The sequence below is a fragment of the Lepidochelys kempii genome, chromosome 3 (assembly GCF_965140285.1).
Source record: "Lepidochelys kempii isolate rLepKem1 chromosome 3, rLepKem1.hap1, whole genome shotgun sequence".
Classification (NCBI taxonomy): Eukaryota; Metazoa; Chordata; order Testudines; family Cheloniidae; genus Lepidochelys; species Lepidochelys kempii.
The window spans coordinates 32,986,957-33,005,228 of record NC_136382.1 but is presented as its reverse complement, the minus strand read 5'-3'; the positions used below and the strand labels follow the sequence as shown (position 1 = coordinate 33,005,228).

At 39.7% G+C, this 18,272-nt stretch overlaps 1 protein-coding gene across 7 annotated transcripts in view; it reads right to left on the bottom strand.

Annotated features, from left to right (window-relative positions):
• MBOAT2 (membrane bound glycerophospholipid O-acyltransferase 2) overlaps positions 1-18,272 on the bottom strand; it is a 217,663-nt gene that overhangs the window by 16,228 nt on the left and 183,163 nt on the right. For all 7 annotated transcript variants that reach the window (XR_012157926.1, XM_073336059.1, XM_073336062.1 and 4 more), the window contains 4 exons: positions 10,841-11,033; positions 3,633-3,736; positions 3,159-3,223; positions 867-999 (listed from right to left, as the gene is read on the bottom strand). Coding sequence is in view for 6 of the 7 variants with exons in the window: in XM_073336059.1 (XP_073192160.1) it covers positions 867-999; positions 3,159-3,223; positions 3,633-3,736; positions 10,841-11,033 (495 nt within the window). In the remaining variant the exon portion in view is untranslated. The remainder of the gene's footprint in view (positions 1-866; positions 1,000-3,158; positions 3,224-3,632; positions 3,737-10,840; positions 11,034-18,272) is intronic.

Sequence of the window (18,272 nt, the reverse complement as noted above, 5' to 3'; positions counted from 1 at the left end):
TTATTAGTAGTAGTAGGAGGAGTCTGATCAACTGAAGCTCCAGCTCCCACTAGCAGTTGGAAGGTGCAAAGAGTCTTCTGTTCCATCTCTCTCTCTCCCCTTCACAGTCTCCCGCCTGCTCTGATGGCAAAGAGGTCTCTGTTACTGTATCCCTCTCTGCTCAGCCTCCATTTTTGGGGTCCTCTTCCTCCTTGATTAACTCTAATACCTACTTTCCCAAGCAGCACTGTGATACTGACCAATTTCTTGACAGGTTTACTCTTTAGTTTTTGGGGTTATTTTTCTGGATCCACAGGGTTCTGAATAGCAGCAGTAAAACTGACCAAAATCTTATTAATGTCACTCTGCTGTTGCTTGGCAGAACTCTCAGCAGCAAATGTACTAGAGATGTTTGTCTGCTGGCTGAGGAGAACACTGCTTTACTTTAATAGCTTTACAAAAGTACCAAACACAAGTTTATTTTAAAATTATTATTAAATTCTACAGAAATTGTTAGCTTAGGCCTACAAACCCTAAGGAAAGATTCCTCCTCCTCACTGGCAAGTCTTTTTACTTTCACTTTAACGATCTCTGTTCATATCACAGTAATATTGTACGAGATAGTCAGTGCAGCTTGAGAACTTCACATGAAAGATGTGCTACAAAAGCACTAACAGCAATGTAGTCCTTCCTCTCTTGTCTTTCCTCCCATCCCTCCCTTCTATTCATCACTCTCACTGCTGTTACATCTAAAATATAGATTATACTTTTTGGGCCCAGATTGTGTCTGAGTTTCCCTTGTGATGCACACACCTGTGAGCACTGTAGTATAGTCACTTTGCTTTTATAAAACTAATTACTCATTAAAATACATGGTTGGTACTTACGGCTCGTGCTGCTAATGTCATTAGTACTCCTGTTAAAAATGTTAAATAATATCCTGGATACACACCATGCCAAATGGCTGAAAGGATGAAGGTCTGGATCGTAGGACTGAAGGAAGCTCGCTCATAGCATACTCTAAGAAGTAAAGTAAACGTATTAAAGGCAAAGGGTATAAGGGAGGGAAGATGATCAACAGTAGTGCCAATAACCATTTTAAAACCTAGCAAGCCATAGATTAAATAGCAGCTGCTATTTGGTTACATGGTTCTATTGAATCTTGGACTTAACCATTAACATATTATGATTTACAGAAAATGCTGAAACTTTACTCTCAGCTTTGATACCAGATCTCCGTGCTGCCATGTATGCTCCTTCACAATGGCACGACACTACTCCTCAAAGGCAGAACTCTACTGGCTAGCTACTATAGCTGGATGGGAAATGCATTACCTGTCTGATGAGAATTTTTGAGATTTCAAAAAAAAAATAAATGTTCCCATCCCAAACTGGGATGAAAATGTTCATGTACCAAAAATCTGAACAAATTCTGATTGCATCAATTGAAATGTTTCATTGCAATAATTTCAAAACATTTAGTTTCAATACTGACCTTTTATTTCTTTAAGCCTTTTTTCTTCACTATAAATTAACTTAATTTTGAAATGAAGTCATTATGACCCCAAAACTGGAGCTTTTCCAGAAATAGGAAAACACAGAAATGGGACATCTCAACAATTTCAATTTTTTTTTTCAAAATGGGAAACTTATTAAAACCAACCCTTTGCAGAAAACAGTTTTGGTTTGACAAATTGGCATTTTCTGATTAAAAAAGGTTTTGTTGAAAAATTCCCAACCAGCCCTAGTAGGGAGTACGTCTCTAGACCCTAAGCTATGTGTGCGACTGCACCTTCATGCTGACTTCTCTGACAATAAATTCTACGACGACATGAGTTTTGGCTTGCAAATAGGTGTTTACATTAGCAGACATAATTTGATCTTCCTTGCAATAAAATTTAAATTATTAAAACCATTTCTGCTTTTCAAGGATAGAACAAATGTTTGGGGAGGAAGGTGTACACCCCTACACACACCCCTCTTGTAAGGAGAGAAAATTTGAGGGATACACCTTACTCTCTGGAGGAGGCAGTTGAGGCTGTGTTCCACTATGTGAAGAGCAGGTTTACATTTGCTGGGAGCCCTTTCCCTGTTATGAGCAGTGTTGGACTTGGAGGGAGGAGTCTGATTAGACAGAGCAACTACAAAGCCAAAGAGCTCCTTGTAGCATGTATGCCTTCCCTAATCACTGCACTAGATCTGGTATCACAGCAAGATTGTAATACTTGCATTGAGAATGAGTATCAATCTACTCTACAGGTTTTATTCCATATTTCCACCATACCATTGGAAAGGCACTGCTAATTCAAGAGGCCAATCCAGCAGAATACATATGAATCAACCACAGGTTGCAGAAGACTGTAGTTACTGTCTTTACACAGGTTGTCTATTCAAAGATGCTACTCATCTTTTGAATAGTGCCAAAACTTAGGAAAGACCTCTTCACAACTAGAAGTTACTTCACAGAACAGGAATCTTATATAAATTAGCTTCTCCTGATTACCAACATCCTATTTCCTAGACCTGTGGCTATTAAGCTTCTGCAGTCCGAAGTGTTTAGTAAAGGCATATGTAAGGCTCCAAAATGGGGTCTACCCAGACTGCCAGCTATTAATAAAGTTTTTCTGCTGAGGGGAAAATGGACCTGTCTCAATATAATTGCCAAGAAGGATGGCCGTTTTCTGCCTTCTATTCACCTAGCTGAAATGGGATGTTTCATTTGGCTCTATATTCATTCACCCTCACAACCATTTCAAGGGGAAACAGCGGGGAAGCATTAGCCCATTGGAAACCATCTCTTATTTCTGGCCAAGCCAGGGAACAACGAATCTGCCATTTACATGAGGGAACTGAAGAAAACAATGTGCACACAACATACTCTCCCAACAGCATTCCCATGTGGTTTAGAGCTTGCAGTGTAGTTTCTAGGAAGGGAGAGGGTATAGACAGTTCCCATTCATAATACAGGGAAGATTCTGTGACTGGGTAGTTAAAGAAGCTCATAGGTTCCTCCACAGGCCAGCAGCCAGAGGCAGATAACGCTATAATTAAAGCGTATAATCGATTATGCAGCTGCATTGGTTTAGGATTTCTAATAACAAGTATTCATAGATTATTTTTAAAGATAAGTAATAAAGAAACTTCAAAGCAGAAAAGCTTTCTTTTAAGAAATACAGTACCTTTTAAGCCAAAGAGCTGTTTGAATATTCCAGTTATCAAGAAACATCTTGAAACTTGTTGAAAACTGTAAAACCAAAACATTAATTATTTCTGCAAAACGTAAAGACACTACATTAAAGAGTCATGCTGTATTTCAGAATAGTGTGAAACACAAACCAAGTATTCTTTGGGGATGAGCTAAATAAGGACAGCAGGAATTTACTTAACCGCTCTATTATAAGCCTGCTTTTATTCCTTCATTTGTAACTCTACATTTAGAGTACTCATAATTACAAAAAAATTCCACAAGCTAGTTGGCTTGCAGAAGATATCCAAAATGTATGTGATTTGTCACTCCTTCCCCTAGACACTGATTGTCACCTCTGATTTGTCACACCTTTGCAATCCTGAGAATAGAAAAAGTGTAAGACAATTTAATGCCTTTAAAATTTTCTACATGAGGACAATTTTATTTGAAAAAGCCATAAACAAACCTCTATATGCTGGATTCTCAGATTTGATATTAAATCCCAGCGTGATGCTCCATTTTTGTCATATCCTCTAAAACCAAACCCTGCTGCATTATTAATTGCATCTGCTGCAATGAAACAAGAGAAAACAATTGACGTAAGTAATTATAAATTGCCTACATTATAAATATTGTTCATCCTATGACAAGTACTCTGTACACATGATCTGTTGTATTAATGTACTTTTTGACTGTATTTTTAAATGTTTAGAAGCACCTAGAGTCACTGGATTAGGCCCTTAACTATCAAGAGAAAAGAATAAGACAATTAAGGATGTATGTTTGCAAACCAAGTTATTTTCAATCTTAAAATAATTTTTTATAAAAAAAGAAAAGCAAACAAGAATATAATATACCATCAGTTTCACAATGTAGGCATCTTCTCCTATCAGTCCATTTATTTCTATAGGGTCCTTTCTTTCTACTTGGGAGAGGGTATCTTTGCCTTCCAATATGCCTGTTTGATCAAACTGACAGAGGAACCCATTCAAGCTCACTGTGATGCATGGTATTAACTACCACCCAAAGAGAAGAGAAAAATTGGAATTCGATCAGTTCTATTTTGAATATAAACTGAACTCAATTTAAGATTAGAAAGCACGGGCATATCCACTGGTTGCAGTGGTTTGAGAAAGTGTCCCAGTGTTCAGATGCCTTCCTTCACTTTGTGAGGGATACACAAGCTGAATGTGTAAACATAAAAATAAAAATGTCTCACTCCATGATGTTTCAGATAGCATAGCATACCAAAGTCTGATGCTCTAAATATGTGCCTGTAAAAATCAATGGGGAAAAATGAACTATTGAGAAAGACATGATTTCCAATGTGTACTCAAAATTTCTTCTAATAGTACAAGTCCTGATATCAGGACAGCCCACAGTTCCTTTCTGATGATTCAGGGGCCCCTGAAGAAAAAGTAGGGGAAGCAAAAGTGGCTCTGAAGAGGCAATATAATCCAAGTACTCTAATAGAACTGGCGTGGCTGCGGTGGATTTGAGGATGAGCTCTCGCTGCCTAGAAAATGCTTTATGCAGCAAATGTAATATATAGCCTCTGACAGCTAAATTCTTACCATTTGCCTTGTCATGGTGCAGGTGTTTTTCACTGAAAGTGGGGGCATGAAAGGCAGGCATCTGTTACCTTATAACAAAATTGCTCCAGGCAGATGGGACTCATTTGCTGTGATATGCAGTCCACCTCCAAGAAGAGATGCTGATTTCAAACCAAAAATGTCAGTCCTGAAAGCCAGTTTGTAAACGTTGTGCCTATCACACATGCTCTATGGGCCTTGGTCTTCAGGGAGTATACCAGTATCATGCTAGCAAAACACTTACACCCCTGTAAGTGACTCACAACCGCTTTGCCTGATGCCTGTGGAAAATGGGGAAAGGCTACCACATTCTGGGCACATGTGGCTAAAGAAGTGAGACTATAGTGAGACTATGTTTGGCTTCCCTGAATACAGGAACAGTGCCTGGGAAATCAAGAGAAATAACTGAGATGTTGAAAAGAAGGAGAGTGCATATTGCCTGTATACAAGAGAAAAAATGAAAGGGATTAATATCCATGACCATCAGGGGAGGGCTACAAGATAATGTATCACTGTTCAGCAGCAAGGAGAAATGGAGTAGTAATAATCACAGCAGAAATATTACAGGATAAGGTATGGACATCCAAAGGAAGAGTGACCAGCTGATGGAATTTAGAATAGCACTGAGTAGAGAATATTTAATGTTGTATGTGAATATATGTGCAGGTTGGTTGTATGATTGAGGAGAAGGAGGAATTCCACATAGTGCTGGACCAAGTGATAGGTGAAATACCACAAGCTGAGTGCTTGATCATGGGAGCAGATCACAACAGACGTGTGGGAGAACACAGGGATAGGTACAATAATTGTCACAGTTTGTAACCAGAAATGAAACTGGTGAGGGTAACTTAGAGTTAACCAGAGCCCATGGCCTGATTGATACCAATATATACTTTGTAAAAAGGAGAAGCACTTAATTATGTACAAGAGTGGTGCCACCAGCCCCAGATTGATTGCTTCCTGACAAGAGGAAGTGACAGAAAAACATGAGACTGTAAAGTGATCCTGGGAGAACAGATTGAGGGCAACATAGATTGCTTGTCATGAACTTCTGATTGAAAAGGCCAGTGGGGGACAAAAGACAAGTTGTGAAACAAAGGATAAAGCAGTGGAGGCTCACAGATAGGGAAGTTTTAGTCTGAGATTAAGGATGAGATCCTTGGAGGTTGGACAATGACCAAATCGACCACACTGATACCAGTGAAGTTTGGGAGAAAATATCAAAACATATTATAGAAAATGTGCAAATGTGTGGTCAAATGAAAAGAGGGAAATGTCATGGCAATGAGACATGGTGATGATCCAACAATGTGCCAAAGGCAGTGAGAAAGAAAGGTTTAAGCAACGGCAGAAAGTAAAAGTGGTAGAAAGTTATAAGGAATGCAAGCTTGTAAAGATAACAACACAAAGAGCAGTTGCAGAAACTAAGGGTCGGATATTTAAAGACTTGTAAGCAGTACTACTGATGAAGGAAGGGGGAAAAGGAATGTATAAATTAGCCAAGAATAGGCATAGAAGCACAGAACTTGGGAACTGTAAAGTGTGTCAAAGATGAAAATGGAAGAGTACTGGTGGAAGACAGTGATATCACTAGGAGGTGGCAGCTGTTTTATGAGAAGCTTCTCAGTGAAGACAATGTGAAGAAACCACTGAAGGAAGTATGTGCAAGAAACAACCTCACAAGACCTTTTGTCATGGTGGAGGCTCAGATAGGGTTCAAGGTTACAAAACCAGTAAGGCAGTGGGATCGGCCAACATACCAATTGAGGGAATGGTGACAGTGATGAACTTTTTCAACTTATTTTTCTGCACTGGAAAAAGGCCAATATTGTTTCCTATCTTTAAGTGTAAAGGAGATGTGCAAGAAAGTAGCACTTAGCAACCCATCAAATTAATGAGTCACACTTTGAAATGGCTGGTAAGAATTATCGAGAAAAGACTTCGGGAGGAGCTGGAACATCAAATAAGCAACAACCAATTCAGGTTTATGCAAGGAAGGTCAACACAGGACACAGTGTTTTCAGCCCAAATATTACAGAAGTACAGAGAGAAATGCAAGGGATTGCACTTAGTGTTTGTGGATTCAGAAAAGGCTTATGACAGAGTTCCTAGAGAACTGTTATGGTGATGCCTGTGGTCATGCAATCTGCAAGAAACATATGTTAAAACTATCATGGATATGTATGAGAGTAGCACAACCGTAGTGAGTAGCAGCAGTGGCTACAGTGAATCATTCACTGTGGGGATATGTCTACATCAAGGATCAGCCGTAAGCCCATTCCTAGTTCCGATTATAATAGACTAGGAGAGAGGCTCCATGGAGCATGGTTTTTGCTGACATGTTGTGCGATGAAGATTAATACAAACTGGAAAGGGACCTAGAACAATGGAGGGCTACAATAGAAGAAAATGGCTTACAAAAGACAGACTACATATAAAGTTTAATTGAGAGGAACAATGAGAAATCAATAAAGTTAGATGGTATAAAGTTAAACTCTGAACCTCAGTTCAGTGTTGAGCCATAATGAGAATGTGGATGCAGATGTTAGAAGCTGCATGCAGAGTGGGTGGTGTAAATGTAGGGAGTTGATGGGGATTATATGTGCTAAGTACACTAAAGAGCAAAGTGTAGAAGATCATGATTAGGCCAGCCATGATACATAGGTTGGAACACTGGTCAATGAGGAAGAGAGAAGAACACTACTTCATACTGCCAAAACAAGAATGCTCAATTGGACACTGAGTAAGACAACAGCTGCTAAGCTATGCAATTAAATGGTATGAGCTATGATACAGGCAGCCTCCATTATGGAAAAGCTGAGGGAGTACAGGCTGAGATGGCCGGGTCACATGATCTGGCAAGATGTGAGATACATTGGCCAGAGAGTACAAGAACTAGCAATCACGAGCCGAAGACCTAAATGCTGAAAGAAGACACGAAGGAGGTTGGCGTCATCTTGGATGGCACATTTGACAAGAATGCTTAGAGATGAAGAACAAGAACCGCCGACCCGATTGACAGGACAAGGTAAAGGAAAAGAAGATTAGTTACAGCGGAATAACCTTCCTTTCTTCTTTGAAAAATTGCCTTTAACTTGTGTTAGTTCAGTAGGAGTCTAGAATAAAACAAATATTATACAAATAAAAACAATATATTTAAGTTGCAATAGGAAATACAAATGTAGAAGACAGAACAATGGATGTATACTGCTGGGCTAAAGTAAGTGTACTTTACATGATAGTGGAATATGCCTGAAATCCTTAACCTTTTTATTCCCCTTTTCCTAACAGCTGCTCTAAGGCAACTTAACTTCCTTTGCTCACTAATCCATACCCATGGTGTCAGGCAAGTCTGTGGGATAAATTTTTTTCCTTTTTTCTCAGAGGCCACATATTAAAAGTTTCCCTTTTTATATCTATTGCCATCATTTGCACAACACATTTCCTCCACCAGGGAGAGGCTAATTTTCCTCCCTTGGTATCCTACTATTAATTGAATCGTTAGACTGACCTCACACTTGGTAAGGCAACTTCCATCTTTTCATGTATTTATACCTGCTCCTATATTTTCCACTTCATGCATCTGATGAAGTGGGTTCTAGCGCATGAAAGCTTATGCCCAAATAAATTTGTTAGTCTCTAAGGTGCCACAAGGAATCCTCATTGTTTTTACATTTCACTCAGTTATTCAGCTGTCAAGGAAGTCTGACACCGCTTATCTAAAAGATTTTTCTGACCTCTACTGGCCCACAAGACAAAATTTATGATATTTTAAAAATAACCTAATTTCTCATTCTATTGCACCACCAATGAACATTTATTAATTCTTTTTTGTAAATAAGGAGAACACCTGCTACTCTATTTGAGGCCATGCATAAGAAATATCAGCTTGCCACACTTTTTTAGGGTCAAGTTAGAAATACCAGAAAGTAACACCAATTCCATAACAACTTCCTAACTAAAGGAGGAAACAGTGCTGATAGCATATACATCAGGATTCATTTTAACATATTTGTAAAAGAGCTTTAGCATTTGGAAGGAATAAAAATAGATTAAAAACCCCAAAGCATTGCATTCAGCAAAACACCCGTGTCATCATGCATTCTGCTCAGGCCCTTAGAGCAGTTACAATAAAGCAGCAGCAAAAGAGGGCAAGAACTAAATGAAGCACTGATCCAATAAAGTTTATGGCCTTCCATATTTTATCAAAGCCATGCTGGTTCAACTCTGCTAGCAAAAGTAGTACAGACAGAACCCTCTCTGAGGAGATACTCCAACAGTGCGAGTTTAGGCACTTTTCAGCTGGCTTCCATCCTTGACAGATGATAATACTGGTGTTTTTAGGCACAATATTCCGAAGTATGTCATTCTTCAACAAAACCTAGAATTATTCTGTACCCAGACAGGCTGAAAATACTTCATTCACTGAACAGGAATTAAACTAGCAGCTGAAAGTGAGTCATGCTATTCTACAAAACTCTTTACTGCATTGGTTTCCCTTCAGTTTTCATGCAGAGTTATGCAACAAATATATAACAAACAAAATATATAATATATAATCAAAAATATAATAAACATTTCCATGGCACAAACTTCTGGAAGTTGAATATTTTTTCCCTATATGACTTGGAAAGGAAAAATATTGTTTAAAATACAACATCCATTTAGTGCCTCAAACAAGGGCAATATATATGTATTCTGCTTTTAGCAGGTCATTAAAGTTTTTACTAAAAAACAAGGTGAAACGTTTACCATCAATATAGGAAACAACTGCTGTCAAGGTTCCTTCCCCACTCTGAACTCTAGGGTACAGATGTGGGGACCTGCATGAAAGACCCCCTCAACTTATTCCTACCAGCTTAGGTTAAAAACTTCCCCAAGGTACAAACTTTGCCTTATCCTTGAACCGTATGCTGCCACCACCAAGTGTGTTAAAGAACAGGGAAAGAGACCATTTGGAGATGTCTTTGCCCCCAAGCTCTACACCCCCTTTCCAGGGGAAGGCTTGATAAAAATCCTCACCAATTTGCATAGGTGAACACAGACCCAAACCCTTGGATCTTAAGAACAATGAAAAATCAATCAGCTTCTTAAAAGAAGAATTTTAATTAAAGAAAAAGTAAAAGAATCACCTCTGTAAAATCAGAATGGTAAATACCTTACAGGATAATCAGATTCAAAACATAGAGAATCCCTCTTGGCAAAACCTTAAGTTACAAAAAGACACAAAAACAGGCATATACATTCCATCCAGCACAGCTATTTTACCAGCCATTAAACAAAAGGAAATCTAACGCATTCCTAGCTAGATTACTTACTAACAGAAGTTCTGAGACTGCCTTCCTGATCTGTTCCCAGCAAAAGCATCACACTGACAGACAAACCCTTTGTTTTCACCCCTCCAGCTTTGAAAGTATCTTGTCTCCTCATTGGTCATTTTGGTCAGGTGCCAGCGAGGTTATCTTAGCTTCTTAACCCTTTGCAGGTGAAAGGGTTTTGCTCTGGCCAGGAGGGATTTTATAGCACTGTATACAGAAAGGAGGTTACCCTTCCCTTTATATTTATGACAACTGCACTTTACGTTGCAGTTATTGCTGATCATATTCCTATACACTACAATATATCCATGTTGAGTTATGCAGCTTGTTCTTGCAGCTGGGCTACTCTAAATAGAATTTTTTTTAACTGACTGCAAGGAAGAGGTTTATAAATGGATATAAATGGGTGTGAAAAGTAAAGTATAGAAGTCTTAAATTAAAATGCACTATGTAATTAAACTAGTTTTAAGGCAATTTTAAAGGGATAAAAATACCATTTCTCTTTAAAAGATATCAAATACATGTTTTATTGAGGTATCTATTCATCAGGCCCTGGAATCTAGTTTGCAAAATACACTTCTATCCTTAAGTTTATGTTAATGGGCAACTATAAAATAAACCCATTCATTCATTGTCCCTTGCCTAAAGTCTCAGTTCTAAAATTACTTATAAGACCCCAAGAGGGCACTCTCTCTTTTAAATTCATATCCAACATACAGTACTTTTAACTGTAAAGAAAAGTACACACATTTTTAGTTGCTTACCTAAAGTCCATGCAAAATAGTATTTGGGTCTGGCAGCCATTAGAGACACATACAGGTAGATAATCCTCATAGGCAAAGATACTGTAGCTCTGAAGTTATCATCAATGTTGTATTCCACAGGTAAAGTTTTTGTGACAGTCATATGAAATAATAAGGAGAGCCCACAGATTAAAAGTTTCTGTGTCACAGCTATCTGAAAAGTGCAATGGAGGAGAGTTTGTGAGTTTCATCTTTTTTTATTAAGCTTCCTGAAACAAAATTCATGATCTTCCCTAAATAGGTGTACAAATGTATGTCACTTCCCAATAAACACATGCTATGACATTTAAATTTTTAAAGACTTTTACAAGCTAAAAGGATAAGAGGAAAAGGAAATATTCCTGCCTGGATTATGCAATGACCATGCCATCTTAAAGTAAGAATTGTTAAATCAAAGTCTGACAGCAATTAAGAACCTTGAAAAATCCCTTGAATAAATGGAAACACTGTTCATACTGCTTTTCATAATGGTATCAAGAATTATCTACACAGATAAAAAATTAAGATGTCGTCATCAAGATAATCAATATACTATAGGTCATTTGAGGTTAGTGCATCTTCTTCACAGAACCCACAGACAGACAAGGGCAAAGAGTCCCCTTCTCCACTTTTAATGACATACCACTCAAACATCAGTTGGAGTTTATTCAAACCTATAAGTACTAGTATCTCCTTGTTTTCAGTTCCTTTTCAGTAATTCTTAGAAAGAAGATGTAAAATGTTGTCTAAGTCAATATATTAAGTACCTCTGCTGAGGATGTTTCACAGTATTATATACAAGATTTGAAATGTTGAAATTATAACAATTTCTAAATGTATATAACTGGGATTTACAATGGAATCCTTCCCTCCGGTTTTATGAGGCCTTGTTTTCCAGCTAGAATGACCAAGGCAGAAGGTGGTCAAGTAACTCACCCAAGGACATACAGATTTTGACCCAGTATCCCTCGAAGCCCAGTCCTTTTGCTCTTGCTATTTTTTTAAAAAGTAGATCGGGTTCCATTATAAAATGCACATAAGTATAGGTGCTGAAACTAGGGCTGCTGGGGGTGCAGCAGCACCCCCTGACTTGAAGTGATCTCTATCATATACAGGGTTTACAGTTGGGTTCAGTGACTTTCAGCACCCGTGTACATAATGAGTAACATACAACATTTGCTGTTTTAAATACATAGTCTGCTCTATTTTCCAAGGACAAAAGGTCCCATATGATGTGTAAGTTGCTGAAGTATCTTTCAGATACTAAAGAAGCACCTGAAGTGTCCATGCACAAGTTAATCATTGATAGAGCTGCAGTCATTTAGGCTCTACTTGTATTCAAAATTCTCCGTTTCTCTCAATAGTATAATTGAGACTAAAATACAGATATATTTACCGTTATAATTCTATTAATATTAAACTTGCCAGGAAAATAATTCAATGTGGCCTGATTTGGGCAAAAAAAGTGTTAGAACAGGTAAGAGGTAGCTAGTTCCTTGTTCTCTCCACCATACTTCCAATATTTTCCAGTACTTTCAGAGACAATGTCCTGTTTCAAATATTGTGTAATTATACATATAAAGATCTAAGATAACAAGGTAACTTCACCACCACCATGAATGAAAATACTTCAGAAAATACTGTAATGAAATGATTAATATTGTTTTCCCAACTTAGATAATACTGTCTCTCCTTCTTCCCATTCAACCATGCTGTTCTCTCCTGTGCCCTCTGTTCAAGTTGTTGTGTACCTTCTTGTGTGATGTGCAGAGTGAAAGATCGCTATAATCCTGATATTTCACACGTCAACAGGCAGCACTTCAGAGATCAAGATTTTAGCAAGCTTTATTTCGCTGGCCTAATTAAAGTGTATTAAGAGGCCTGATGAAGAATTCATCACATCCAATAATCCACAAGTAATGCTGCTTCCAGGAGATGGAACGAACTAGTGCAATGGAGAATATAATGGAAACTATTGATAACACCCAACAATGTTCGAAAGACAAAAAAATCTTATTAGATACAATTTGTAGACCTTTACCTTTACAAGAAATTAATCTCACTGTTAAAAATCTATGCCTTATTTCCAAACTTAATTAATCTCACTGTTAAAAATCTATGTCTTATTTCCAAACTGAATTTAGTTAACTTCTACTTCCAGCCATTGGATCGTAATTAACCACTGGAACAACTGATTACGGGTCCTGGTGGATTCATCATCACCACTGGCAATTTTTAAAATCAAGAGTGGATTTTTTTCTTTTTTAAAGATATGCTCTAGGAATTATTTTGGGGAAGTTCTATGGCCTGTGTTATAAAGGAGGTCATATTAAATGATCACAATTGTCCCTTCTGGCCGTAAAATCTATGAATTTATGAAAAACAATGTTTTCTGTGTCAGGAATAACATGGAGTTTCCCTTGTTCAGCATGAGTCCCAGACGACTGAAGAGACAAACTATAAACTGGACGTGTCAGAGAACCCGATGCTCAGATCTGCCTCCCACTAACCAATCATCTACGGAAGGGAAGATGTGAATCCTTCACATCCTCAGGTAGGCCACCATTATTGCTGCCATGCACTTGGTGAATACTCATGGGGATGACAACAGGTACAAGGAAGCACTGTACATTGATAATGTTGGGCTGCCGCTATGAATCTCAGAAACTTCTTGTGACTTGGCAATACTGCCACATGGAAGTAGCTGTCCTAGAGATCAAGGGCAGCACAACAATTGTAATCTAGTGAGGGAAGGATGGATGCTAGGAAAAGTATATGAAATCTTATATATTTGAGATACTTGTAGAGATTTTGAAGATGGAATATGAGTCTCAGACCCGCCTTGGACCTGGTGATCAAAGTACTGTGAATAAAACCCCTTTCCTGATGTTGAAGGGGGACTTCTTCTATGTTCCCTTGTGGGAACAGAGTCTGAACTTCTTGAAGGAGCATTGCCTTGTAAGATGGATCCCTGAAAAGGAATGGGGTAGGTGGTGAAGAAGAAGAAGTGGATGGAGAGGAATTGGATAGAATAGCCCATTCTCACAGTGCTCAGGACCCATTTGGCCATCATTATGGCTTCCTAAGCACTCAGGAAGTGGGACAATCTCTGCCAAAATGGGGAAGAAATAGCAGAATGATCACCGGTGACTGTATCACTGTCCTCGAGGAGGAAGCCAAATGTGCTGCTTCTGCACCGCTGAGTGAAGACAGGCTGGCTGATTTTAGTTGGAGTTGGAGGAATCCTTCTCTGTGATTTCTGCTTCCTCCTCAAAGTCTTGTTGCCTTTGTGGATATCCAGGTTGTCTACAATATTGCTGGGAGCACTGTTGCAGAGCCCTATACTGACACCTTTGGGGGCTGAAAAATATGCCCCCAACAAATGGAGCCTTTAAATGAATGCAAAGTCTCATCAGTTTTGTACGAAAACAAAAACTGTCCATCAAAAGGGAGATCATCTAAGACTTGCTGGCTGTCAAAGGTTATATCAGAGTTCTGTAACCAGGAAGCACTCCTCATTGTTATTGCAGAGGCTATCACCCAAGAAGTATCTGCCACTTCAAGCGCACACTGGAGTGGCCACCAAGTGGTCGTCTACCAGGAAGAAGTCCTAAATTCTTCCCAAGCATCTTCCAGCAGCTTGTCAGTAAATTCAGATATACAAAATCATATTTAGTTAACAGCGCCTGTTGGTAAGCTATGCACCAGGAGAAAGGGAGAAAAATATGTTCCACTTCCTAACAAATCAAGTCTCTTGGACTCTTTTTCTTTGGGAGATGATTTGAATCTCCCCTCCCCAAATTATTAACTAATCAGTTTGTAAGCAACGAGAGGATAATAGGGTCATAAGGAATAGCCAAAGGATTTATCAAAAACAAATCATGCCAAACCAACCTAATTTCCTTTTTTGACAGGGTTACTAATGGACAGGAGGTAGCAGCAGACATGATATATCTTGATTTTTAGTAAGGTTTTTGATACAATCCTACATGACATTCTCATAAGAAAAATAGGGAAATATGGTCTAAATGAAATTACTATAAGGTGGATGTACAACTGGTTGAAAGACTGTACTAAAAGAGTAGTTATTAATGGTTCACTATCAAAATGGGAGCGTGCATTTAGTGGGATTCCTCAGGGGGTCAGTCATGGATCCACTACAAGTCAATATTTTCATTAATGACTTGGATAATGGAGCAGTGTGTTTTTATAAAATTTGCAGAAGACACCAAGCTGGAGGTTGGAGGCAGGATTAGAATTTAAAATGACCTTGACAAATTGGAGAAATTGCTATGAAATCAACAAGATGAAAAATAAAGATAAGTGTAAAGTACTTAGGAAGGAAAAATCAAATGCTCATCTACAAAATGGGGACTAACTGGGCTGGTGGTAGAAATGCTGAAAAAGATCTGGGGGTTATAGTGGATCACAAATTGAATATGAGTTAACAATGTGATGCAGTTGCAAAAAAAACTATCATCATTCTGGAGCGTATTAACAGGAGTATCGTATGTAAGACAAGGGAGGTAACTGTCCCACTCTACTTGGCACTATGAGAACTCAGCTGTACAGCTGTGTCCAGTTCTAGGCTCCAAACTTTAGGAAAAAAGTGGACAAACTGGAGAGAGTCCAGAGGAGGGCAACAAAAATTATAAAACGTTTAGAAAACCAGACCTATGAGGGAAGGTTAAAACCATGTTTAGTCTTGAGAAAGGAAGACTAAAGGAGGACCTGATGACAATCTTCAAGTACCTTAAGGTCTGCTATAAAGAGGACATGGATCAATTGTTCTCCATGTCCACTGAAAGTAGGACAAACTGCAGCAAGGGACATTAAGATTAGATATTAGGGAAGCTTTTTAACTATAAGGGTAATTAAGCCCTGGATCAGGCTTCCAAGGGAGGTTGTGGAATCCCCATAATTGGAGGTTTCTATGAAAGGCTTGAACAAAACACCTGGAAGGGATGGTCTAGGTTTACTTGGTCCTGCCTCAGCACAGAGGGCTGCACTTGATAACCTCTCAAAGTCCCTTCTGGCACTACATGTCTATGATTCTATCATGTGATCTCTCATTGGCAGCAGGGACCACATCGGAATTTGGGGCAGTATGGGAATAAAAACACTTGAAGCCTTGCACTGGGACATGGTATCATTTGTCTATGCACTTAGCTGCAAGAGCTAAGGAGGCTGGTGTGTGACATAAGGTCTTTGCAGGTTCTAAAAGAGCCTCATTAATAGGACGGGCTACCAGTCCAGGGGCCACCGCCTGGAGAATGTCCAAAACCTTGTGAGTATTCTCTTGCACAAGCTCAACCTGCATACCCAAAGCCGCAGCCATTCTCCTCAGCAGATCCAATAAGATTTAAAATCCTCCAGAACTGGAGAGGAGTCATCCGGGGTCACTGAGTCAGGAGGCAAGGAAGATGACAGATCACTTGTGGCAGAACCAGCTCCTCTGATTCATCCTGAATCAGTTCTGGCTTTGGAAGGTGCATAGCAAATAGTCCCTTTTGAGTGGACCAGTGATCAAGACATTGGGGACCAGCTATATGAATGGTCCTGTTCCCTGTAACAATGCTCTCCTTCTGGGAGTGGTGTAGAAGACTTGCTAGACCAACCGTGCCTCGGTAGGGATGTCAATGGTGGATACTCTGAACCCAACTATGAGGAGCCACCTGAATAATGATCAATAGGCATCGAGTATGTCAATCCTGATGAGGCCTTAGGTGATCTGATTTATCTGTAGTCCATTGTGAAGAGGTCAGTATCAGAACCAATGCTGGCATGGTAGTCGTACCACAAATGTGCTCCAAGAAGTGGAGGATATTGCATTGAGACTTGATACCAGGAAATATTTTTGTAGTCAGTGACAAAGGGTAAGCTATGGTCAGTGGCCATTCTGACTACCATCTCAGTATCATGGTACTGAGGCCACAGGTGCAGAGGCAGAAGATCATACCAGTTCCAACTGGTGTGCATAGGTGCCAGGATCAAGACTTTATTGTATTGCTTAGCAGGTACTGACTCTGGTACAACTCTCAGTCTCTGTATCTGAGCCAAAGATTGGGACAGGACGGGAAGAGCAGGAGGCGCCACCAATGCAATGGCCTTTGCAGCCTCATAAGCTGGTGAGGTCATCAGTACTCATAATGCTGGTGCTGAAACAGTGTCTGTTGGTACTGGACTCAATAGCTGTCTCACAGATGGTACCGGAGTCAACAGCATGGTACCAGTATCTTCCCTCTGTAGTACTGGGAGACACAGGTCAATGGCCCACCTCTACCATGAGTACTTAAGGAGTGCTGGTGAAGTTCTGAGTCCTTTGAAAAAAAAAGAATGCTTCTTTGGTCTGTTTAATGGGTCCTCCTTTGAGGAAGCCCTGCCGAGGAAGCCCAACCCCTTTTTTCTCTGAGAAGAGTGTGAAACCAGGGGTCTGGCATGACACCACTGCAGTCCCTCTGGCCTAGTGTTTGCAGAAGGCAAAGCATTCAGTCAAATGCCCTGGAGCTGAGGTGGGTCTCATAGCCTGTTCCAGGAGGTATTGCTTGAGGTGCAGATCCCTGGAAATCTGCATTCTTTTCTTGAAAGAATGGCAGATACTTCACCTCTCTTTTTAATGTGCCCCTTGTCGAGTCACAAAAGGCGGCATGTGAGTGGGTGGGTGTTACTACTGGAATAAACACTTCATATGATGGGTAGTACTTAAAGCCCAGTGACCGCTGCATGCCAACAGTGCCTCGCACCAAAAACTAATTATTAACTAATTAAAAAAATATTAAAACAATAAAAGAAGCCTAACTACTGGGTACTAACTGCTAACTAGTTATTCACAGGAAAAGAGGAGAGCTGAACATGCTGATTGCACATTTAAAAAAAAGACTAAGGTAAACTACCGGGGAGCTCTGATTCAGGCCATGGGTGGTGAGAGAAGAAACTGAAGGGGAACAAGGTGGCAGTGCCTTTATATAACTTTCAGGAGGGGCCACAAGGAGGTGCAGGGGATGTGCGCTGCCCCCAAATGTGCAGCTTCAGAAAACTCTCTGGCTCTGGCACACTGGGCATAGACATCTCTGAATGGAATACATGTGTGCAGCCACTTAAAGACGAATAGGTGCTCCACCCTCTTCCTCCTCAAGTTGTCGTCTGTCTTTGACACAGTTGACCAGGCTCTTCATGAAATGTTGTCTTCCCGGATCCTGTCCTTTTCTGCTCATCCTCCTACTCTCTCCTCTAATCTCTCCTTTCGCTAGAAGGATCCCTTTCATCCACCCTCCAACTTTCTAGGAGGTTCCATATTTCTCCATTCTTGCCCCTCCTCTTCTTGTCCATCTGCACTTCATCTCTAGGCAGTCTCATCTGCAAACATTTCAACTATCAACTCTATGCTTATATCTCTCTCTCTCTACTCTGGACC